Below are 26961 nucleotides of genomic sequence, written 5' to 3'. Positions count from 1 at the left end.
ATGTGCCATCCTGCAGGATCAGCACTTTAAGTACATTCTGATGCAGATACTTTTACACTTCTACAAAGTAAGATTTTAATTGCATGACTTTTACTTGTATTAGTATTTTTACACTGTAGTGTTGCTTCTATTAGTGAAGTGAAAGGAGACATTTAAACATGTTAAAGCTCCTAAAGGGGACCAGACATTTAAACATGTTAAAGCTCCTAAAGGGGACCAGACATTTAAACATGTTAAAGCTCCTAAAGGGGACCAGACAGCAGCAGTTCAACAGGCTTTAGAGAATAAAACGTCTCCATTGTGTCCGAGGCTGTGAAAGGTTCATCCAGACATTAAGCAGAAAGCTGCCACAGCAAAGTGACAGCGCGGAGATAAACCTCACATTACAGCGAGCTCGTCCACGCCACAGATACAGTTCAAGTGACATCCGGCGGCTGGTGCTGACAGCAGGCGTCACTAAAACTCCATCATCGTCAGAAGACACTTTGTTTACATTCAACTGGGAAGAAAGTCGTAGAAAAGTTCAGCTAAAAAGACAAACGTGAAAACTGGAATGTGAAGAATGATTTAGTTTGGACTGAGCGGCTGAGTTGAGTATTTTTAGAATATTTGGCCAAAAGTATTTGGACTGTGACTGAATATAAGAAGTGAGTCGGTGTGTGGTCGACGGGTTTTGAAGCCTCCAGTTTGGTAATTTGTTCCTACGCCATCTTGTTTTTTTGGACCCAGAAGAGAAACGAGAGGGTGGAGCTGAACACAGAACAAGACTTTAAACTTACAATTAACTTAATGAAGTGAAAACACAAACTGTAAAAGAGTTGTGAGACAAAAACATGACAACACCCAAACTACACAACACCGTGGTGACGACCTGTCAATCACAGGTAGCCCCGCCCTAAAGAGACGCTGCTTCATCCTCTAAAGTTTCCATAAGTTACTAAATGAACATCATGTGTTCATGAAACTACAGATTGAGACATAAACTCATCAGGTAATATTACTGAGTAATAAGTGAATGTGAGTGAACCTGCAGCAGGTTCTGGCCCTTCAGTATAAAGGCCTGTTGGACTCTTGATCGAACAGGTTTGGACTCGTTGTCTGTCGAATAATCACTTTAATAGTCTGTAGTAATCACGTCTAGTCCGATATGTTATTATCTCAGACTCTGTTAGTCTACCGGTCTTGACTATTGACCTCATTCAGCCCAACCTTTGGGTTTCTTACATTTCTTGTTCTGTTTCTTGTATTTCCTACATTCAGCAGCCGGTTCACACGGACTATTACACAACAAGGTCTTCTGGTTGTTAAGCTGAAGGACGAGGCAGCGGCAACACATCCGCGGCGGGGAGGAAGGAACTTGTATTTAAAGGGCGTCGCAGGACGTCATGGTTTTGTGTGAGTCTGCACGGCTGCATGTAAACGGGAAGATTAGTGAAATATGATTTTCATTAGCCAAAGATTATTATCTCTTTCTCAGAATAACTGCAAAAAAGTACAGTGTTATCAAAAGGGAAAACAAACCGGAAACATTCCGACTTTATCCTTTCGAGAAATGTTTGGCATGTGCAGCCATTGAGCTTTTTCATACAAAGAAACAAGAAATGATTAATTTCCAATTTTCCATTCTGATCTGCAGCCGAGTGCAAAGTGAGACCTGCAGGTTTATGAGGCTTAAACAATAATCCACTCACGTGTGATGCAGCATCATCAGGTAGAATACTTAACAGGTATTTATCTGGAAACTAAAGCCTTAAACCAAATGAGCGATAAGTCTGCCGGAAGTATCAGCCAGGACATGTTGGACATGTTGGACATGTTGGACATGATAATAAGAAGCCGCTCTTTGTGCAGATTATCCTGGACTCTGAACATGTGCTGCTGTGAGCCGTCACCCTGGGGGAGCTCATTACCAGCCCTGCAGGCTGTGATGTGAAGCATGTCAGCCAACACGCCGCTCACTTTAATTCCACTCATTTTGGCTCCATTAATCTACGTATTTAATTACGGTCTGACTGCTTTCATGGCACAGACACAGAGAGAGGACGGAGAGGAAGGGAGCTCCGGGACTTCATGTACATCTTCACAGTTATGAGTCTGACGAACAAAGATCTTCATCCCGTCAGGAAGAAATAACAGGTCCAGTTTGAGCTGCCACCAAATCTTATTCAGCCAAACTCGAGGGACGGAGATGTTAGTCCGACCAGAACAAAATATCTTCACATATCGACACTATCGGCCATTAAACACTTAAATGACATTTTGTGATACGAGATGGACGAGGAAGACGGCTTCAGGAGTCGCTTGTTTTTGATTTTGTGTTTTGTTTTATTTACATTTTTTTGCTAGATTTGATTAAATTGATCGCGCTGTGGATGGTGAACATTGACTCTATGAAATACCGTCTCGTCATCTTGGCTGTGACGTCACCATCTGACTCCTGCAAAAAAGAAAAGGGCATCCTCGGTGGATTCGCGGCACGCACAGCTAACAACTGTGACGGCCCCCACCTGTCAATCAAAGCAGACATAATAAAGCATAACTTTAAGCCTTAACATAATTTAAACATGTGAGTTATACAAAAATGAGCGATAAAGACCAAAACTGTTCTTTGCACCAGCCTGTAAACATGTTTATTAAAAGCTTTTTAACCCAGAGGTCTCCGGCGCCGAACTCTTTGGAGCCTCGAGTGGCCGTTTGAGGAACTGCAGTTTTTGAATATTTATGTTCAACACTAACTTTATTTATAAAATATAAAAAGGACTTAATAAGTATTCACTCTCTCCTACTCCTTTTCGGATACTTAATTATGTTTGCAGTACATGTTCTTTATTTATTTACACCTTTATAATAAATCAAAACAATCCAATCAGAGCTTAGAAAGGAACATTTTGGATGAAACAGATTGTCCGTGTGTAATGATCACAGGGATGCTCTCCTGCCTGCAAACCTTTATTTCTTTATCGTGCAAGAACATAATTATTTCTGCCTCCAGCCAAGCGCTGCTGCTGGAAACATAACGACAAGAAAAGCTCCTGTTTAAAGAGTAAGATTGTTTGAGGCCGCGAGTGACGAGGGCAGCGTGGAGATACGGACGCGCTACTGGAGGTCTGGATCCTCCTCTTCATCACTTATCTGTTTTCACTAACGCTGATAACAGTAAACATTGTCGCTCCTGCTTCAGATAAGAAACCTGGATGTTCAGAAACAAATCACGTGTCCAAATATTTACATTTTATTTAGAGTCGTATGCAGTCACAGAAAGGTTTTTAAACTCACCACATGATACAGAATGCAGCACTGAGACAAGAAGCTTCGACAGCGTCATCACAACACGGTGTACGGTGTCCAGCTGGGGTCATTTTTGGCAAGCTTTGGAAAAAGGTTTTTCCGTGAGACGAAAAAGAAACAAGAGACGAAGAGCTGAGATGAAGAGTTGAGACACGAGACACTGCAGTTTGTTACATGGAGGCTCAAGCTGACAAACTTTAATCCATTAATTAGGAAAGTAATTACTGAAAAGTGAGAAAATATATTCTGTTATGTTCTCTCCGGTGTTTGTGATTTAACGAAAGGAGGAAAAGTTGTTGCTACAATAATCTTAATACGTTTGTGAAACAGGAGGAAAGAAAAAGTTCAACTTCCAAAAAAAAGTGATTTAGAAAAATCATCCTGACAAAACTAATTTTTTTCACCTGACAAAACAAATTTACCTGGTTTCACAGACGAAAACAACTTTATAGAACAAAGGAACTTGTAATGTTCTTAACACAAACACAGGAGATCAGACGTCCATCACCGTCATTATGTTTCTCAATAGTTTAGTCAGAAAACTGTGAAAAATCCTTTTTAATTACTAGTTTTGTCCAAAACCCAAGAATTCAAGAAAAACAACAAACCAGACGATGTTTAAATGATGTTCAGATTCAGAATCTTCTGTAAAACTATGATTCAGTTATACTAAATATTTGGCACTAGTGGAGAGCAAGAGGTGGATTTATAAATTATTCCGTTTCCTTCGGTGCCAGATGTGAATAAAACACAGAACGTTTGGACCTGAAGTGACTTTTCTCTTTGATGTACAAATAAATAGAAGAGATTTGACACGTGTGACAAGAGTACGATATCTAAAAGTGTCTTTTCTTGAAAAAGTGTCTTTCTTGGCGTTCAATCCACAGTTCTTAACCAAAGTGTTGCTTTAAAAAAATGCTGTGCCGTAATAAGAGTACAAAAATACATAACTATGCAAGACAGGAAGTATTAAAAGAGTTGGAGCAGCGGTGGCGTCCAGCTGGTTCACAGCATGTCGAAGAGGAGAGAGTTCAGATGGCGTAGTCGTCCTGAGCAGCGGGGCTGAAGGCAGAGCTCCGCAGGGCGTCCAGGCAGTTGACCAGGATGAGCGTGCCGGTCAGGTGCTTCCAGCGTTTGGTGATGGGGCTCTTCATCTTGTCTAAGCCCAGGTGCAGCTCCTGGATCACGTCTCTGTAGCTGTCGCCGATCTGAGCCGCCCACGTCACCAGGAAGTCGTACGCCGGCTTCCACATGGCCTGCAGACAGAGAGAGAACATGAGCTGCTCCACACGTCCGGACAGAGTCCAAAGTCCAGAGCAAGAATAAAACAGTTCATTACACCAGCGACCTGAAGACTGATCCAATGTCTATACCTGTAGAATAAAACGGTTCATTACACCAGCGACCTGAAGACTGATCCGATGTCTATACCTGCAGAATAAAACAGTTGATTACACCAGCGACCTGAAGACTGATCCGATGTCTATACCTGTGGAATAAAACGGTTCATTACACCAGCGACCTAAAGACTGATCCAATGTCTATACCTGCAGAATAAAACAGTTCATTACACCAGCGACCTGAAGACTGATCTGATGTCTATACCTGTAGAATAAAACGGTTCATTACACCAGCGACCTAAAGACTGATCCGATGTCTATACCTGTAGAATAAAACAGTTCATTACACCAGCGACCTGAAGACTGATCCGATGTCTATACCTGCAGAATAAAACAGTTGATTACACCAGCGACCTGAAGACTGATCCGATGTCTATACCTGTAGAATAAAACGGTTCATTACACCAGCGACCTGAAGACTGATCCGATGTCTATACCTGTAGAATAAAACAGTTCATTACACCAGCGACCTGAAGACTGATCCGATGTCTATACCTGTAGAATAAAACGGTTCATTACACCAGCGACCTGAAGACTGATCCGATGTCTATACCTGTAGAATAAAACGGTTCATTACACCAGCGACCTGAAGACTGATCTGATGTCTATACCTGCAGAATAAAACGGTTGATTACACCAGCGACCTGAAGACTGATCCGATGTCTATACCTGTAGAATAAAACGGTTCATTACACCAGCGACCTAAAGACTGATCCAATGTCTATACCTGCAGAATAAAACAGTTCATTACACCAGCGACCTGAAGACTGATCTCATGTCTATACCTGTAGAATAAAACGGTTCATTACACCAGCGACCTAAAGACTGATCCGATGTCTATACCTGTAGAATAAAACAGTTCATTACACCAGCGACCTGAAGACTGATCCGATGTCTATACCTGCAGAATAAAACAGTTGATTACACCAGCGACCTGAAGACTGATCCGATGTCTATACCTGTAGAATAAAACGGTTCATTACACCAGCGACCTAAAGACTGATCCAATGTCTATACCTGAAGAATAAAACAGTTCATTACACCAGCGACCTGAAGACTGATCTGATGTCTATACCTGTAGAATAAAACGGTTCATTACACTAGCGACCTAAAGACTGATCCAATGTCTATACCTGAAGAATAAAACAGTTCATTACACCAGCGACCTGAAGACTGATCTGATGTCTATACCTGTAGAATAAAACGGTTCATTACACTAGCGACCTAAAGACTGATCCGATGTCTATACCTGCAGAATAAAACAGTTCATTACACCAGCGACCTGAAGACTGATCCAATGTCTATACCTGTAGAATAAAACAGTTCATTACACCAGCGACCTGAAGACTGATCCAATGTCTATACCTGTAGAATAAAACAGTTCATTACACCAGCGACCTGAAGACTGATCCAATGTCTATACCTGTAGAATAAAACAGTTCATTACACCAGCGACCTGAAGACTGATCCGATGTCTATACCTGTAGAATAAAACGGTTCATTACACCAGCGACCTAAAGACTGATCCAATGTCTATACCTGAAGAATAAAACAGTTCATTACACCAGCGACCTGAAGACTGATCTGATGTCTATACCTGTAGAATAAAACGGTTCATTACACTAGCGACCTAAAGACTGATCCAATGTCTATACCTGAAGAATAAAACAGTTCATTACACCAGCGACCTGAAGACTGATCTGATGTCTATACCTGTAGAATAAAACGGTTCATTACACTAGCGACCTAAAGACTGATCCGATGTCTATACCTGCAGAATAAAACAGTTCATTACACCAGCGACCTGAAGACTGATCCAATGTCTATACCTGTAGAATAAAACAGTTCATTACACCAGCGACCTGAAGACTGATCCAATGTCTATACCTGTAGAATAAAACAGTTCATTACACCAGCGACCTGAAGACTGATCCAATGTCTATACCTGTAGAATAAAACAGTTCATTACACCAGCGACCTGAAGACTGATCCAATGTCTATACCTGTAGAATAAAACAGTTCATTACACCTTACATATTACATTACACATGGCGACCCACGCAGACGCAGCGGCTCAGTGCTTTGTTTAGTTTCTTTGAGACGAATGCTCGTTCCAGGCAACTCGAATACTTCTAAAAGTAGAGACAGTCCAACTGGACCGCAGAGTTCCTGCTTTTAAAACACCTCCAACTCTGCAGGAGTTTCATCTCCTTCATGTCTCAGCTCATAACTAACAATATTATTAGAATCATGTTGTCATATCGCTTATTACTATTGCAATATGAGATGCATTTGGTGTCCTAACGGCGTCGGCACAGGATGCTGATGTTGGCACGCCAGAACGTGTGATGATGACAAATGTTTTAAACTCACACATCATATATCTTACATCACAACAGCTGCAGGATTCCCCACCGTCCCTCCTCCCTGCATCAACTCTCCATATTTGTGATTATTAGTGAGGTGTGTTTATATCATTTTCCAGTTAGAACTAATGACTAATTTCCCCTTAAAGTTCTATAAATAAAAGATGGAGCATCGTGTGGTGCTCATCAGCCTCAGGCTCATCCACAGCTGTGAGGCTGCTGCAGAACTCGTCATGATCATATTCATATATATATATATATATATATATATATATATATATATATATATATAATATAATAAATTATATAATATATATAATATTATATATATAATATATAATATTATATAATATTATGTATATAATATTATATATTATATATTGTATTTATAATATTATATAATATATATATAATATTATATATTATATATTGTATTTATAATATTATATAATATATATATTATATAATATTATATATTACATATAATATTATATAATATATATATATAATGTTATATATTATATATTTATAATATTATATATAACTTCCCTCCTCATGTGCTTCATTGTTGCTTTACTTCAACCATTTTAAAGAAATGTCTCGCTCGACTAAAGTGTTTCTGACTAAACTAAATGTTTTTGAGTCCTAATTTAAAATACCCAAATCTTACAAAATGCAAATAATCAGCTAATAGAACTCAGTATCAATATAATAAACTCAAAATAAGAATTCGAGCAGTTTGTTAAAGGAAGCGAACCAGACGCTTGTGATGGTCAACTGAAGACGATGTTTAAGTATTTTCTTGTTGCTTTGGCGTTTGGTGAGTTTGAATAAACGTTTAAAATTTAACCCTTTCACACACTCACTGCCACCCTGACAGGAAGTGGACCTGAGGAGCAGGAGGTGATCGAGCACCGTGGCAGCTCTGCGTAATGTCCGTCTGAGCCCATGTGTGACGAGAGAAGGCTTCACAAGAAGAGTTGATAAGAGATTTGTGGATGACAAAATCATCAGACTAAATTTAAAGAACAGAAAGAGACCAAATTACGAGCCGCTCGCCGACCAAGCACCTAAACCAAAAGTATTTACAGAAAGTAACTTCCTGTTGGTCTGGATCTGATTCTCCGGACATCCTGTAAGACAGACGTACCTCGCTGTCCACCACCCCGTTCTTGTCACGATGTGGCGCCTCATAAGCGTCCATCTGCTGCCGGGACACCTTGACGAGCCTCTCGGCCAGCTCCCTCCAGCGCCCCGCCACCTCCACGGCCGTGGTCAGGAGGACGAAGTCCATGACCAGCCGGGCCACGAGACCCTGACAGTCCATCTTCAACAGAGCCTGCAGGGGACGGACACGAGAGGACTTCAGACATAAGAGAGGAAAGTACAAACTGAAGCTGGAACTGAAATGTAAAGAATAAGATATAGAAGCACGTGAGCTGGAAACACTAATAACTGCAAACAGACTATTACATGAACATCTACAGGTTTCATTCCACTGGCTTGATCCTGTTGTTTCCCACCGCCTGCCTCCACAATCCCTGCAAATCTCAGCTTTGTGCATTTTTCAGATGCTTTCTGGTGGAAATAGAAATAAGAGCCTTGAACAGCAACACTCAGGATTTATGTCACATCTGAACACGCCTGGTAACCAATAATGAGACACAACAAGGGTGCAACACGATTACAGTGTAAAGCTGCAACAGGCCTCACACTGTTATGAACTCTGCAACAAAGTTTACTTCATTATGGATTAACCTTCATTTTATAGTTCATCATCGTTGGGTCGATAGAATAGTAAAACATGTTTATCACAGTTTCTTTAAATGCCCTGTTTTGTCAAAGATATTCAATTGAATGATATGAAACAGAGAAAAGCAGCAAATCTTCATATTTCAGAGGCTGAAAACTGCAAGAGGAATGTGTAGATTATCACTTAGACTTCAGTATTTTTAACTTTTTCTCATAATTTGGATAATATATGTCATGACTTTAATTATTAACATCCTGATTTAAATTATTAATATCATGATTTTGATTATTTATCTCAACATTTTTCTAATATTTTTTAAAATACTTCTCATAATTTTGACTTTTCTTTAATGATTATGAGATGTTTTGCATGAAAACTTATTTCAACATTAATCACATTATTTCTGATTGTTTTCTAATCGACTAAAGGACCGATGTCTGCAGCCGGAGCAGCTGAACGTGTCTCCTGTGTGTGTGTCCTGTGTGTGTCCTGTGTGTGTCCTGTGTGTGTGCGTGTGTATGTGTCCTGTGTGTGTGTCCTGTGTGTGTCTCCTCTGTGTGTCTCCTGCGTGTATGTGTGTCCTGTGTGTGTCTCCTCTGTGTGTCCTGTGTGTGTCTCCTGTGTGTGTGTGTGTGTGTTTGTGTGTGTGTCTGTGTGTGTGTGTCTCTGTATGTGTGTGTGTGTGTGTGTGTGTGTGTGTGTGTGTGTGTATGTGTGTGTGTGTGTCTGTGTGTGTGTGTGTGTCTCTGTATGTGTGTGTGTGTGTGTGTGTGTGAGTGTGTGTGTCTCCTCTGTGTGTCCTGTGTGTGTCTCCTGTGTGTGTGTGTGTGTGTGTGTGTCTCTGTATGTGTGTGAGTGTGTGTGTGTGTGTGTGTGTGTCTCCTCCGTCAGCCCCTCTGACCGCCTCCATCACTTATACTGTTGGAGTTAAACACGAAGCTCAACCTGCAGCACGTCACACATGCAGATACAGATTTGAATGTCCTAAAGAATCCATCCCATAATCTGTCAGCGTGTGTGACTGTCCGGACGATGCAGAGCTCAGCTGTGCACATTGGATCAGTAGAACAAGAAGCAGCAGGTGAAGCGTGACAAGGCTGCACAGAGACTATTGAGGGTTTACGTGTGTGTGAAGTGTTTGTCCTGTGTGTGTGTTACAGGGAGTCTCATAAACACAAGACACAAAGTGCAACACAAAAGATACAAACTACCAACGACCGTCAGAGCTGCAAGAAAACTTCATAAATGTCCTCATTCTCAAAGTCAAAATATTAAATGTGTCCTCAAAGACACACACACACACGCACACACAGGGAGACACACACACACACACACAGAGACACACACACACACACAACCACACACACGGAGACACACACACATGCACACACACACACGGAGACACACACACAGAGACACACACACACACGGAGACACACACACACACACAACCACACACACGGAGACACACACACAGAGACACACACACACACGGAGACACACACACAGAGACACACACACACACGGAGACACACACACACAGAGACACACACACACACACACACACACACATATAGACAGACAGACACACACAGACTCACACACACATATATAGAAAGACACACACACGCGCGCACACACACACATATAGACAGACACACACACACAAACACACACACACAGACTCACAAACACAGACTCAACAGAGCGAAGGTGAATTTAAAGCTCCAGTTTGGGCTTCAGTTCCATGTGCAGGAATGTGTGGAACGACAGGATATGAAGAGGGGAGGAGGGGGGGGAGGAGGTTGAGGGGGGGAGGGGTGAGCAGGGGAGGTTGAGGAGGAATGCAGATGCCATGCTCCAGCAGCTTCTCACTCTGAGAGCAGACCAGAGGATGAGATAGCAGCGGCTGCTGTCGGCCAATCAGACTGCAGGACTCATTCAGCTCAGAGACACTTTGGGACGTCTGTCTGTTTCTGGGTCTTTGTGGACGTTGAGACGAAGACGCTCTCAGGGAGACAAAGTCTTGACAAACAGCTGCTTCCTCGCTGGAGAAACGACAGGAAGTCCCAGATTAGAAAGGGGATCACTTCCTGTGTTCCTCAGGTTTGAGTGAAAGTAACGCAAGAAACACAGTAAACATGAGGTCGTCTGTAGGTACGGATATAATACAAACATCAGCTGATGTTTAATGTGAGTTAAGAAGCGTTTTAGCGTTGTGGAATATGCACTTATTGTAGTTTATTAATAACAGTTTAAGAAGAGAAACAGATGTGTTGCTCTCTGGTCTTGTTTGTATTCTTCATCCAGCAGAAGCTTCACGTAACATCTGCACCTCTGGGACTCTTGGCTGAGCGAAGGTATGAAAGCATCAAAGTTCTCCATTACAAGAGACAGACGGGGAATTAGAGAGTGACCCGATCAATAATTCCTCACACGTGAGGAGAGACAACACCAGTCACGTATTCAGAGCCTTCTCAGTTCAAACCGGCCAATCAGGTCGGTTCTCTACAATAGAGCAGCGACAAAGTTCACAAATAAACCAATGAATGAATTACACCAAGCTGAGGCTGCTTCCTCTTTAAGCACAAGATGCTTCATGTTAATATGTTAAAGAAACTTCTTTCGATGCCTTAGTTTATGGATATTAGACAATATATGTACCCTTTATTAACCCTCTGAGCTCCAGTGTAACCCTGTTCCATACATCCACACGAGAAAGACGTTGTTTATTATCGCAGAGCGTCATAAACATAACATTTAGACGTTTTTCTTCCGTATCAAATTTCCGTATGAAAAGTAATCCAGGAGATTGTTGTCTGTTTCCATGGTAACAAACAAACAGGAAGAAATCCAGGCTATAAAAACACACTTCCTGTTTGCATCACGCAAAGCATGATGGGAACTGTAGTGCCAAAAGTCTAAACATATTCATGCAAAAGCAAAATCAAAGAAATAGGACAGAACTCACGACTTGATGAAACGACTCAGATACTTATTATGTGAAAGTAATATTTCCAAGGTTAGAGATGGTCTCCTGAAGTGTGTGTTGACTTAGAATACGTCATAAAGTTCACAGAGCTTTGAGAAGAACTGCCCAGGCACGTGTAACTGCTCGGAAACACTCCGGCTGCTGTCAATGTTTCATGGTGCGTTGTGAAGTATTTATCACTGAGCGTCGTGAGTCCGATGCTAAACTAATAATTGCACTGCGGCAGAGCACCAACTACAGCAACGCTACAGCAACGCTACAGCACCAACTACAGCAACGCTACAGCAACACTACAGCAACGCCACAGCACCAACTACAGCAACGCTACAGCAACGCTACAGCAACGCCACAGCACCAACTACAGCAACGCTACACCAACTACAGCAACGCTACAGCAACGCCACAGCAACACTACAGCACCAACTACAGCAACGCTACACCAACTATAGCAACGCTACAGCAACGCTACAGCAACGCTACAGCAACGCCACAGCAACGCCACAGCACCAACTACAGCAACGCTACAGCACCAACTACAGCAACGCTACAGCAACGCCACAGCAATGCTACAGCACCAACTACAGCAACGCTACAGCAACGCCACAGCAATGCTACAGCACCAACTACAGCAACGCTACAGCACCAACTACAGCAACGCTACAGCAACGCTATAGCACCAACTACAGCAACGCTACAGCAATGCCACAGCAACGCCACAGCTACACTACAGCAACGCCACAGCAACGCTAACAGCTTCTCTGCACCACGACAACACAGAGCAAAGGAATGCTGGACTGTGGTTTTTAAAATGTCAGCGGGTCTGTGTGGACTGTTATAGGACTCTGAGTGTGTGTGTGTGTGTGTGTGTGTGTGTGTGTGTGTGTGTGCTTTAGTTAAATGCCACAGAGTTTGTTTCAAAAGCGCAGCAATCTGAAGGCCTGCAGCCCCCCGCCCCCCCGCTGCATAAATCAACTGCTTGTCAAAACGAGAAGAAAATTCCTGCAGACATATTTTCAGAGATAACGTTGATATGGAAACGAAGCGGGCGCTTCAATCATGTCTGTTGCTGCGCACACACACACGCACACAGAATACTTTTCTCATTCGAAGAAAATGGCAAAACTAAGCTAAGTGAGCTTTTTGATAAACGACTTGTTTCTTCCGTCCTGTTTATTTCCTCAGCTACAGACTGACACTCAATCTCTCCACTTCAATCTCCTCTTTATTATTTTTCTATCACATCTTCATTTTCCATCTGACTTCCTTCACCTTTCCCATTTGCAGCATCTATACTCCATCTCAGCCACGTAGGCTTTGCAATCTCATTCCTTTTTCCAGCTTTGCTTTAAACCTGCTCTCTCGTGTCTGTACCTTTGTGCGAACACACCTCAACCTCCGAACCAGAACCTGCGGGGAGATTAGAGATCGTGGCTGCTTGTTTTGGCACTTTACTCAACATGCCAACTCCCTTTATTCTTCATAAACTGGCTCCGAAAATAACTTGCGCGTTCCCAAACAAGGCCAAAATCTCCAGAGGGCGAGTGATCTGTTGTTCTGTCAATTATTCCAGAAGCAGCAGCTTGACACACCCAGGAACTGGAGCAGGGAGGAGAGGAGGCCAAGGAACGAATAAGGAGGAAGGAAGCCGGAGATGGTGGACAAACTCAAATCTAGATTTGTGTACATGAATGGCAAAGTGGAGAGCTAATCGCACATAATGAGTCTGGATCCCGCTCCAGTGTTCAGAGTCCTCCTCCAGAAATAGGATGTTATTATTATTTCACGCTGATCTCACTGCGAATAATTCAGGAGGGTCAGACGCTCGTCTGCAGAGCTGAGGGAGAGCTTTGAAATGAAAATCCCTCTTTAGGCCGAGATAAAACAAAGGTCTCCTGTTGCAGGGAGTAATAATCTGCAGAGGATTCACTGTTTGAAGGAGGACCAGGGTCTTCCCGGGTGACTCCCGTTCTTCTCTAACAGAAGTATGGGACAGTTTCATTCTCATCATGTGAGGCAGAAAGTATTAAAGCAGTGAAAATGATGGATGCATTGATTTATGGGTAAATATCGGCTGTCCTCTACCAGCGGCCTGTCATCTGCAAACAGGAGGATATCTGCTGATACGTCCGTTGTGTGTGAAAATGTTTGCAGTGTGGAAGAATTCAAATGTCTAAGAGAACGAGCTGCAACATGCAGTTTGTGAAACACCAGAAATCTGGTTCCAAACTCGGACTTTGGAGAAATAATCAGCTCCGTTCATCACTTTGTGCTCCGTGGACTGTTCAGAGCACAAAGTGCAACAAGGCTGAGAAGTTCACAGCAAGTAAAGCAATTACTTTAAATGGAAAGAATAAATCAATATTAAAAGTTGTTTTCATAAATGTGTATAGTTTGGATTTGTGCTCGTTCAGAGATAGTGAGAAACAGTTCACTTATTTTATATAATAAAGCTTATAGTTAGGGCTGGCTCAGGCTTGCCTTGGATCAGCCCCTAGTTATGCTGCTATAGACAGAATCGGAGTTTCAGGCTTCCGGTGGAATCGCAATACATGCTGGTGTGGCAAGCCTAGAAAAGTGAGCACCAACTCTACAAGGGCCGCCATATTGGATTTCTTCTCTACGTGTTTACATTGTATTTAGCTTATTATTCAAGCGTGTTGTAAACAAACCTACTGCTCTACAACGAGTTCTGAACTCCTTTCTTATGATGAGGTTCAGATGTGGAAGCTTTGAAAGTATTCCGTCTATAGGCTTAGACTGCCAGGGGACACCTCCCTGCTCTCCTCCTTCTCTTCCTCTCTCCTCCCCTCCCTCTCTTCTTCTCCCTCTCTATCTGTATACATTTATGTAAATGTGGTTACTATCATCCGGGGTATCATAACCGGAGTTTCTGTGTCTTCTGTGGCAGGTTGCCACTGATACAGTTTACGTCAGGATCATGAATCGTGGCTGTGCCTTCTGGACACCAGGAAGCCTTTTTGACATTTTCCTGGCTTTATCCAAACTTTCTCTTTTACAACACAATATAATTTCTGTCAAATGTTGTTTATCCTGTACAAACGACATCTATTGCACGTCTGTCCGTCCTGGGAGAGGGATCCCTCCTCAGTCTCTCTCTGAGGTTTCTTCCATTTCTCCCCCTTTAATTATAGGGTTTCTTTTAGGAAGTTTTTCCTTGTGCGATGCGAGGGTCTAAGGACAGAGAGTCTAGGACAGAGGGTCTAAGGACAGAGGGTGTAAGGACAGAGGGTCTAAGGACAGAGGGTCTAAAGACAGAGAGTCTAAGGACAGAGGGTCTAAGGACAGAGGGTCTAAGGACAGAGGGTCTAAGACAGAGGGTCTAAAGACAGAGAGTCTAAGGACAGAGGGTCTAAGGACAGAGTGTCTAAGGACAGAGTGTCTAAGGACAGAGGGTCTGAGGACAGAGGGTCTAAGGACAGAGGGTCTAAGGACAGAGGGTCTAAGGACAGAAGTTCTGAGGACAGAGGGTCTAAAAATAGAGGGTCTAAGGACAGAGGGTCTAAGGATAGAGGTTCTGAGGACAGAGGGTCTAAAGACAGAGGGTCTAAAGACAGAGGATCTAAGGACAGAGGGTCTGAGGACAGAGGGTCTAAGGACAGAGGGTCTAAGGACAGAGGGTCTAAGGACAGAGGTTCTGAGGACAGAGGGTCTAAGGACAGAGGTTCTGAGGACAGAGGGTCTAAGAACAGAGGGTCTGAGGACAGAGGGTCTAAGGACATAGAGTCTAAGGACAGAGGGTCTAAGGACAGAGGGTCTAAGGACAGAGGTTCTGAGGACAGAGGGTCTAAAAATAGAGGGTCTAAGGACAGAGGGTCTAAGGATAGAGGTTCTGAGGACAGAGGGTCTAAAGACAGAGGGTCTAAAGACAGAGGATCTAAGGACAGAGGGTCTGAGGACAGAGGGTCTAAGGACAGAGGGTCTAAGGACAGAGGGTCTAAGGACAGAGGTTCTGAGGACAGAGGGTCTAAGGACAGAGGTTCTGAGGACAGAGGGTCTAAGAACAGAGGGTCTGAGGACAGAGGGTCTAAGGACATAGAGTCTAAGGACAGAGGGTCTAAGGACAGAGGGTCTAAAGACAGAGGGTCTAAGGACAGAGGTTCTGAGGACAGAGGGTCTAAGGACAGAGGGACTGAGGACAGAGGGTCTAAATACAGAGGGTCTAAGGACAGAGGGTCTAAGGACAGAGGTTCTGAGGACAGAGGGTCTAAAGACAGAGGGTCTAAAGACAGAGGGTCTAAGGACAGAGGGTCTAAGGACAGAGGGTCTAAAGACAGAGGTTCTGAGGACAGAGGGTCTAAGGACAGAGGGTCTAAAGACAGAGGGTCTAAGGACAGAGGGTCTAAGGACAGAGGTTCTGAGGACAGAGGGTCTAAGGACAGAGGGTCTGAGGACAGAGGGTCTAAGGACAGAGGTTCTGAGGACAGAGGGTCTAAGGACAGCGGGTCTGAGGACAGAGGGTCTAAGGACAGAGGGTCTAAGGACAGAGGGTCTAAAGACAGAGGGTCTGAGGACAGAGAGTCTAAGGACAGAGGGTCTAAAGACAGAGGGTCTAAGGACAGACGTCTAAGGACAGAGGATCTGAGGACAGAGGGTCTAAGGACAGAGGGTCTAAGGACAGAGGGTCTGAGGACAGAGAGTCTAAAGACAGAGGGTCTAAAGACAGAGGTTCTGAGGACAGAGGGTCTAAGGACAGAGGGTCTAAAGACAGAGGGTCTAAGGACAGAGGGTCTAAGGACAGAGGTTCTGAGGACAGAGGGTCTAAGGACAGAGGGTCTGAGGACAGAGGGTCTAAGGACAGAGGGTCTAAGGACAGAGGGTCTGAGGACAGAGAGTCTAAGGACAGAGGGTCTAAAGACAGAGGGTCTAAGGACAGAGGGTCTAAGGACAGACGTCTAAGGACAGAGGATCTGAGGACAGAGGGTCTAAGGACAGAGAGTCTAAGGACAGAGGGTCTAAAGACAGAGGGTCTAAGGACAGACGTCTAAGGACAGAGGATCTGAGGACAGAGGGTCTAAGGACAGAGAGTCTAAGGACAGAGGGTCTAAAGACAGAGGGTCTAAGGACAGACGTCTAAGGACAGAGGATCTGAGGACAGAGGGTCTAAGGACAGAGGGTCTAAGGACAGAGAGTCTAGGGACAGAGGGTCTAAGGACAGAGGGTCTAAGGACAGAGGGTCTGAGGACAGAGAGTCTAAGGACAGAGGGTCTAAAGACAGAGAGTCTAAGGACAGAGGGTCTAAGGACAGAGAGTCTAGGGACAGAGGGTCTAAGGACAGAGGGTCTAAGGACAGAGGGTCTGAGGACAGAGAGTCTAAGGACAGAGGGTCTAAAGACAGAGAGTCTAAGGACAGAGGGTCTAAGGACAGAGAGTCTAGGGACAGAGGGTGTCGTATCCTGTACAGTCTGTAAACACTGAGACAAATGTATAATTTGTGATATTGGGCTGTATAAATACATTTGATTTGATTTGAAGATGTATTTCTTTCTCTGGTGCAGAAGGTGGATGAATACCAACTAAATAAATAACAACAAAAAAGTGAAAACTATAGAACTTGTTTTCAGTGTCTGCTCCGATACAAAGAAAGAGATAAAGGGAGGGAGGGGGGGGGGGGGTGATTAGATCCCACAGATCTCTGCAGCATCTTTGCACAGAGGATCTGTGCTGTGACATGTCACAATGCTTTGTGGACTTCTGCTCATGTCCTGCACAATATATATTTTAATTATCATCCTGATAAAGAAATTGCGATGTTGCACTCAGAGATGTCGACATGTTGAACTTTCACATCCAGCAGTTTCAGAGGAGGGTGATCATTCTCTGCGGGTTCGACACCTTTCAAATTACACAGAGTCATTCGATCCATTAGAAATACTTATTATAGCTGCAGTCATCCATCAGGGCAGACAGATTCAACTTCTTTTCTCTAAAGGGTCCTGACCCAACAGTCAGTGACTGACGACATAAAACAAGTCAGAATCAAACATAAAACAACAAAATGAAGATTTATAACACAATCATGTAAGAGATGTTTAAACATCTGAGATGTGATGCTGAGCGAGCGGATTGGTTGATGCAACTTCCTGGTGAGAAGTCATCAAAGTGCTGCAACAGGAGCTGATTCTCTGATGTTTAATGCACTTTATTAGTGTTGCTGATATACTATGTTGCTGAATCCAGATTCTTCCACATCGAACATTCACGGATGTGGCGGTTTGTTTACTCTGGAACCAGTTTACATTTTATTAAAATTGTGGTTTGTAAAGCTATGACACAGCTTCCAAGTAGACACATGCATTATACTCTCAATGTGTACGAGGATATAAGAGTTCAGTTCCCGACCACATACATATAACAACATAAAGTCAGATCATCGTGAGGCAAGAAGTGGAAGATGTTCTTTAACATTGACTCCAGCTGCTGTCCGATATTTTAAATCAGTTCTAAAGTTAGGACAGAGAAGTGTGAAAGGTGGTAAAGAGCAGAGCTCGTGTGTGAAGCTGCTGAACTGAGATTTGCATGAAGTGGAGGAAGAGTCAGATGATGTGTGTGCAGCTCTCCACCTCTCTGAAGTCCTACACCTGCAGTCAGCTAAGAGGACGTGACCTCAGAGGGGATGAAGAGGAACAACCTAAAGAAGAGGGACTGGCACAAAAGAAAAACCCAGGAGAACGTTCGTGTGCAGCCTGGAGGAGTTTCATTATGTATTTATTCCAGCTCTCCAGAACAGAGAGCACACAGTGTCTGCAGCTATATGCATTCACTAACAGACCAAATGCAGCATGTTTAGATTGACTTCATGCACGAGGATCTGAACAAACACAGCTCTGTGCGCTCACTTTGTGACGGTACTCAGACTGCAAACTACTGCTGGAAAAAACACCTGAATTATTAATTATAAGTAATCGACATTAAGCACAAATCAGTATCTGTTACCTAACAGAGGGTTATGGGAATTGTAACGGACTGCAGGCGCCTGCAGGTCCACAACTTCTGTTTAGTTTCTGAACAATGAGGCAGGAAACATCTGCAGGCCTGAGATCCAACAGACACGAGCTGGATCCTTCACATCCCCCACTGACAACAAGCATACGAGCTGTACTCTCACACACAGGGACCTGTACGCACACTGAGCATGAGGGTGCAGAAGGGTTCTGCTATCAGCGGGGAACATCCAGAGTGAATACATGACGCTCTGAACTCTGATGCTCTCCGTGGTCATTGTTACGCTGAGAGTAAAGGAGGATGGAACACGTTCATGTCCCGTTTGAAAGCAAAGGTCAACATTGGCTTATTTTAAGTTATGTACGCAAGTTAAGTTCCATAACGTTGACACTCAATCGTACGTAGAACGTTACGGAACACGGCATGTGACGTGAAACGGACGCTGCAGGGGTACGTAGAGCGTCACAGTTTGAAGCATAATGGGAGTGTGTTTTCTGCACACGTCAGCCTCAAGACTACAACAAAAGATGGCAGAAGAATAAGAAGATTGGTCACATGAAGCCACAACATGCTACGTAATGAGATGTTTCCTCACTGCTCACCTTCAAGGTCCAGCAGCTACTAAGACTAAACGTCTTCAACTCAATCACACTAATGACGATGGAACTAACGACGAGGCTGCACCAGAGAAGTCACTCACTAATAACTCGCTGTTTTAAAAAGCTTTTCAACCCGGAGTTTAAACTGCTGCACTAAAGAGGGTTTACACACCCTAGTTTTTCTTTTAAGATTTGGAGGATGAAACCCTGTTTTTAATGGTCACACATGCAGAGCACACAGTGACATGTGTTCTCTACTTTTAACCCATCCTAGTACCAGGAGCAGTGGGCAGCTCATGTACAGCGCCCGGGGAGCAATGGGAGCAATGGGGGAAGGGGGATGTCCAGTGCCTTGCTCAAGGGCACCACAGCAGGGCAGGAGGTGAACTGGGACCTCTTCAAGTAGCGGTCACACTCCATTTTTTAAGGTCTGGTCGGTGACTTGAACCAGCAACCCTACGGCACTGTACGTCACACTGTACACACTTGTAATTTCCTTCCAGAATAACTTTGATATAACACATAAGAGAAGAGAGAAACAACACTCTGTTGCTAAGTGAACAATCTGCAATAACATCTGCTGAAGTACATACCACTCTGCTGACACACACACACACACACACACACACACACACAGTAGGCCCATACAGAGAGAAACTTCTGCACTGCTGCTTCACATCCTGTTAAATGTGTCACCAGAACATGTAGACGTCTGATGACATGAAACTTTCAGCTTCTAAACAGAATTAAGGACGAATGTTTCTGTGTTGAAGGTACGGACCAACGTTCAGATATGTACTGACACAGATGTATGAACAGATGATCCAAAATCCCCAAAATGTGTCACTTCAAGACAAAATAACTAAAGTGTTCAAAAGAAACATTAAGTGTTGTAGAGAGAAAACGATACACACAGAATTAATTAACGAAGATTCATCTTAAAGTAAATTACATGCAGAAATATCTTTAAAAGCTGATTTTCAGCCTCTGAAATCTGGAGATTTGCTGCTTTTCTCTGTATTCAATCATATTTACTGACGTTTAACGGTTAATGGATGAAACTCAAAAATAATCTGCAGATTAAATCTCCACCTGCACTGCTACCAGTCACCTCCCTGGTGGGGTGTTTCATTCCTGTGAATAAATTATGATCATTTGCAAACATAATGTATAATCGCCTGAAGCTAAAAGCACAAACTCGTAACATCCAAAGACATTTCTCTCCCACACGACACATTAACACATTAACAAGCTGGTTTCTCTCATTTGGCCGTTGTGATGTTCTGTTTATGTTTTTATGGCACAAATACACAGAATCTATATCTGTAACACACACTGCACTGCTGGTGACCTGCTGCTATACCAACAATCACAGCACAATGGATTCAGACACTTCTTTCTTCTATAAATACGCTTCCCTCCATGTCAATGACACACCGCAAAATCAGAAGAGATTTTTCTTCTGAGGCACAGAAACATTTTTGCAAGAAGAAGGAAAGAAGACGAGGATTTCAGCTTTAATCTGAGGCCCACACAAGCAAAAACAAACATCAGATGTTTGCACATGGAACAAACAGCATATTTGTGTCGGTTAAACAAAGAGTTCTCGCAATCTCAAATTTCTGCGTGCCGTGTTCCCACAGTAACTCGTCTTTAGATGTAATCCTCACAGAAACCCAGAGACAGACCTATATTCAGAGATGAATTGTACAGAACTCTCTTCAAACGCCATATTTTCAGTCACCACCTTTTATTATGTTCTTTTGCATACTGCAGTTTTTCGGTCTATAAATGGTTCTAAGTAGTGTTTACAACCTCACGTAAATTACAGAGTTTCTGCTCCGTGTTACTTCAGCTGTAGTGCGTCCGTGACCTCTGACAGACTCCACAGGACGATGTGCTGACAGAGAAGCTAAGTGTAGGAACAGTGGTGTAAAAGCTGAAACATTCAATAAGAAACGTGAGAATGAAAAGGTTTGTGTAGCATTAGGCCATGAGTCAGAGTTCAGCGTGCTTAGACCCATCGCTCCCCAGACTGCCTGAGGCCACAATGAAAGTCCACATTTCCCTGAGAGAAGATGCACAACCAAGTGCCTGACTTCACACACTCACAGCTAACACAGCTCAGCACATTGTGCTCTTCAAACAAAGCAGAATATACTGGAAAAAAGAAACGCACGAGGCATGAACAGGCCTCTTCATCTGCTGCAGACACATCTGTTCTTTTATTACAGTAAAATCCCAATTAATGTCTTAAGAATAATGTCTGATATTCTAATTAAATGAGGAAAAGACTGTTCTATCATTGCTGCACGAGTTAGGCTGAGAGTTTACAGTCAATCTATGCATGACAAGCATCTGTGGCTGTTAGTAGGATATGCAGTAACAGTATGTAATATTGGTGGACACATTTAAAATGTATACTGTAAATGCAAGAGTAAGGGTGTGTTTCATTAGACTGTTTGTCCCCCGAGGGCTATGATTCATATGTACTTAAAGAAGTAGCCTGAGCAATCAATTGGATTTATAGGATCAGCATACTGTACACACACTGGCTCTGTCCTCTCACGAGCGTCTCTTGCTTGAGTTTACAAAGTATTATTTTGCCCTCCACAGCTCTTCAGGTCCCGATTAGACCTTGGTGCCTACACAGCAGTTATCGACTGCACTCCCAGCAGAATTAAGAGACTGGACCACAGCCTAAAGCCTAAAGCCAAACGCCTGAAGCATCTGCGGGCAGATAACGGGAGAAAGGAAGAGCTGTGCTCTGAGAGAGACATCCACTACCAGGAGGATACACACAGAAGCACATGACCGTTTAATTTTACCCACAAAGGAGGCAACTGAGATTCAACATTTAAAACAGAAAAGCACAATTTGCATTTTCTCAAATAGTTGACTGAGAAAAAGTGCTTAGTCACTGCAACAGAGTTGGATGCCAAGGTTGTAACTCACCGTCAGGAGTTCTTTCTGGAAGGACTTTCGCTCTTTGCTCTCTGCGTTGTTGCAGTCCTCCTTCAGCTTCTCCAGCACCGATGCAACCCGCTCAGGTTCGCTGTCCAGCTCTGCGCGGCAGAAATGGGTCAAGGGCAGGTTGTCGTATCCGAGGGCATCCGCGAACACTCGCCAGTTACCGATGTTCTCCATCAGTATAGTTCTTACGGAGGCGTAGATGTACGTGAGGAATTTGCAGGGCTTCAGTATCTGCTCCAGTAACAGTGAAGTGGTAAGGTCGGGCCCGCTGAAGTAAATGGGCTTAACTTTGCCAACTACCAGCACATTCTTTGAATGAACAAATCCCATTTTGCCCTGATAATATCCAATGTACCATTCTTTTGTCCACAACTGACCCTTAAGCTTAATCTTCTCCTCACTCAACAGACCTACAAAGTCTCCTTTTTTGTACTCCAGCAAGTACAGATTTTTTGTTTGTCGGATGACAGTTTTGATCAATTTTCCAAACTTCAGGTTATTAATTCTCCTGTCCTGAAAAACAGGGTACTTGGTGGCGATAGCGAGAGGAGACAAGACTATCTTGCCCACCTCCTTCTTCTTCAGGAAGCGTCGTTGCACGGAGGTCTTTGGGCCTGCTTTGGGTGGCGGTGTTGGTGTCTGAACACAAAACTGAGCCAGTATACAATCTTGGTCGTCTTTGACTTGGATCCTTAAGGTGAAATCAGAAACATCGTCATCGTTGCGCGAGGCAATTATGTAGACGAGCCGGCTGACTTTGCCGAGTTTAACCTGAAAGCCCCGGACCACTCTGGCCTTGTCATTAGCCTTTACCTCATAGTTGGCCATGTTAGAGTAAACTCCCACGCGGAGGTCCTGGGGTTTGGACAGGACAAACTGGTGCTTACCCCAGAGCTGCAACACGACTGAAGGAGCAGACTGCGCCTGTTTGCCCACCTCACTCACCAACAAAGTCTTTGGGGCACAGTCGTGGCCAAACATAGCCACGACTGTCTTGAAGGACGGGTGGATGTGTTTGGGACCATATACTCCTAAGGTGATCTTTTTAACCACATTCTCCCAAACTGTGGAGTCTGGAGATAAGAACTGGGACTGAGCCACAACACACACATACATGCACGGTTCCAGGTTATCCAAGCACACCTGAACTGTGTCCCCATACATGTACGCCTGAGGAATGGGGGAGTAAGGTCCTTCTTTACAATCACTCCTGACACACAAGACTTCTGTCGTCTCCCTGCTCTCCATTTTCACCACGACAGACAGTTTCATCTCCAGGGTGACGGTGGTTTTGGTCTCCATGTTGCTGAGTTTGATCTCCACCACAGGGCTGACGGTGGTGCAGCGGTCGTTGTTCAGCTCTAGCGGGGGGTCGAGCAGAGCTTTGATCGAGATCTGCTGGGTGTCCCCCGGGGACACGTGGCCCTCGGGTATATGGATGCTGATGTTGCTGTCGGGAACCTGGACGGCCCCTCCTGAGCTGTCCAGCCGGCAGACAATGTTGCTCTCCACAGGCTGCGTCTGGCCCCAGCCTGGGTTCTGACCCAGCGAATCCAAGTCATGGCAGGACCTGGCTAGCTTGCGGTGGGTGAGCCATGCTGTGCGGAAGTCCTCCCTACTCTGGAACTGCTCTGGCGCCGGTGCTTTCAAGCCCCCGAAGAAACCAGAGGAGGGCTGAGGGGCGTCGGACTGAGCCTGCAGGATGGAGAGCTCAGACAGACTGTAGGATCGTTTGCTTCTAAAAAACGGGTTGTCCCTGCGCAGCGTTTGCCCCATCCCTACAGTGGGACTAATAGGGTTAAAAACGCTACTGCCAAAACCATTGATGGTGGTGCTGCTGGTGGAGTTGGGCACTGATGGAGCGAGCGTATCAAACAGAAGGAGGTCAACTGATTTCTCATTACTGTTCTGATCAAGTGAGCTCTGAGGAACCCCGTTTAGGAAAGGGTTTGTAGAGGTATGGGTTGTTGCAAAAGGATTTCCGTTTTGGAAAGTGGTTGGTTTCAGAATGACCCCCGCCCACTCTCCGAGGAGGTCCATTTCTCTGGCTGCCTCCTCGTTACAGTCTCCCACAGTATCAATCATCCCGCTGTCGCTGAAGGACGAGTCTCGGTAGTTGATGGGCTCCACGTAAGCTGCCGGGATGTAGCCCATCTCTGTGTTGTTGTGGGCGTACCACCACTCTCCTCCTGACGAGTCCAGAACGTAGAGGCGGTCCCCTTTAGAGAACTTGAGGGTGGTGAAGCTGGATGGGCAGTAGTCTTTAATGGCGACGACTTCCCTGGCAGCGCCGAATGAGGCAGTCGCATCCAGTCGTAAGACACTGGGAGAAGGCACTGGAAAAAGAACAATGTCAGATAAAGCTGGATCATAAGACCTTCACATCAAATCTTCAGTTTTACAGGAGTAGCGATGTATGGGATTACATCTTTCACATTGTTCAGAAGGCATATTATAAGGCTGTGAGTTTCTTTTAGCCAATTTCTTTCAGTGTCCCTGGATCAGATCCAAGGGGTGAGGGGGCGTATCGGCACGTACTGCTGTCTACCACAGTGTCTTTCTTTAATACTGCTAATGGGGAGTGCCCAGTCAGAACTTTTTAAATCCTTTAACTTGGATTTATTTCACCCCTGTCAGCAGCTGTAACCCCATCACTTATTTATCTCCGAACTTTGCAATACTGACTGAACAGTACAATTAATTACTGTGCAATACATTTACTGTGGCATTTATACTCTTCTGTAGATTTCAACTAATCTTCTTATTTATACTATTACTGCATTTTGAAAATTAATTATAGATCCCATTATTCAACATAATTATATTTTTTCTATTATTACATATTTATTGTTATTGTTTTATTTATATATATATTATTTATATTTATATAATAATAATATATTATATACATATAAATACAATATAATATATATTATATAATAAAATATATATATATATGTCATATATTAAATTTATATATATATTATATTTATATATTATATGTATATATTATATGTATATATATATATAATTATTATAACCATACTTATTTCAATGTTCTTATAATGTCTCTATGGTTATACATATATATATTTTGTAATGGAAGTAAAACTGTACGTTTCCCACAGGGATCAATAAAGTATTTCTAATTCCGATATTCATTTATTGAAAACAAATATTGAAAGAACAAAAACATGATTAAAACACATACTTCTAAGGCCTCCATGTGCAAAACCATTAAATAGAATAACAAAAGAACAGCACCACCTGCAAAGGCGTCGTCATGATGCATATTTCAGCTGCGCACTGTCACTACCAGATGCTTCAACTAAGTAGAGCACAGACATCCGCCAAATCTGTTTCAGCTCACACGGTAAGACAACTGAAAGTCTGTTCACTAACTCATCTTCTCCTGCTGTGTGTTTCTTGAAGGGACAGAAAGAAGGAAGTAGAATCCACTTAGCGTTCAGCGTCCCCTCTCTAAGACAAAGTCTTCTCTCGTCCACACACTCAGGTGTGTTTGTTAACACGGTCTTTAAAAGGTGTTGGATAATCTGACTCGTCTGTGGAACAGTAACCGTACATGTAAACAAAAGTCCTGTCAGCAGGTTATCTGACTACGTCCAGCAGTGACCTAAACCACGTCCTGGTGTGTGTGTGTGTGTGTGTGTGTGTGTGTGTGTGTGTGTGTGTGTGTGTGTGTGTGTGTGTGTGTGTGTGTGTGTGTGTGTGTGTGTTGCTGGCCCATGGAGCTACTGTGACTGACAGCTGGGTTTTGTTAGGAAGTGTAACAGGTCATAATTCTCTCATATTTATGTTACATTGCTGTGGAATCATCTCCTACTTGAATACGTTTCTCGCCAAAAATGACATTTTGACGTCCCGAGTCATCAGAACTACAGACGTGTATGTTGTGCATGTGTTTATGTTCTTTCAGTTTGAGCAGCTAACCTTTGACATCGTTCAGACTGGCTTCTGACACCCCGTCACTCAGATCGATGAGCGTCCCCTCGGACCTGCAGCGTGGGAGCGAAGTGTTGTTGGTGGCGGTGGCTCTGATTCGATGGGCGGCCATGTTGGGCCCTTCACTGATTTCAGGCTCCTCTCGAGGTTCTCCGTTTGCTCGTGTCCGAGTCGGTGTCAACAGCCTCCCATGATCTCTGGAACACAGAAACAAATAAATAAATCCTTGTTGATGCTCATCACGCTGGAACTCAGATCATCAAACCATTTGTAATTCAGAATGTTCTTCTGCTCAGCAGTCTGCGCCTGCTCTCAGGAGTCCATCGTACAGATTCAGACCAACAGGAGTTAGAGAATAATAATCCTGCAGACGTCCGATTAATGTTCTTATATCAGATTATTTATTCAGAACTATTTAGCCCCGACTGAAAAGGAGCAGGACTTCTATGATCATTAACAAACTGCTGCTGAGGGAGGATATATGATGCTGATCACATATCATATAATAATAATAATAATAACTAGATGAATACAACGCTGAACATTTAACAAGGTTATTACTCATTTTAAATGAAAAATAAATAAATCAATGTATGATTTAAATAAATGTTCATGTTATAACTAAACTTTGCAATAAAACAAACAAATGAATGAAAAAGAGTTT

The 26961-nt window shown here is 43.5% G+C and overlaps 1 protein-coding gene across 1 annotated transcript in view; it reads right to left on the bottom strand.

The window, feature by feature from the left end:
• Nucleotides 1–3216: 3216 nt before the first annotated feature.
• Nucleotides 3217–26961, bottom strand: part of LOC115004742 (SH3 domain-binding protein 4) — a 38833-nt gene continuing 15088 nt past the window's right edge. Inside the window, exons 2-5 of the mRNA XM_029426411.1 lie at nucleotides 26286–26494; nucleotides 22317–24670; nucleotides 8205–8393; nucleotides 3217–4544 (exon numbers count right to left, since the gene is read on the bottom strand). Of these exons, the coding sequence (XP_029282271.1) occupies nucleotides 4320–4544; nucleotides 8205–8393; nucleotides 22317–24670; nucleotides 26286–26409 (2892 nt within the window). The 5' untranslated portion in view covers nucleotides 26410–26494 and the 3' untranslated portion in view covers nucleotides 3217–4319. The remainder of the gene's footprint in view (nucleotides 4545–8204; nucleotides 8394–22316; nucleotides 24671–26285; nucleotides 26495–26961) is intronic.

Source organism: Cottoperca gobio, unplaced genomic scaffold (assembly GCF_900634415.1).
Source record: "Cottoperca gobio unplaced genomic scaffold, fCotGob3.1 fCotGob3_174arrow_ctg1, whole genome shotgun sequence".
Classification (NCBI taxonomy): Eukaryota; Metazoa; Chordata; class Actinopteri; order Perciformes; family Bovichtidae; genus Cottoperca; species Cottoperca gobio.
The sequence above is the reverse complement of the archived record's forward strand: the minus strand, read 5'-3'. Positions and strand labels throughout refer to the sequence as shown.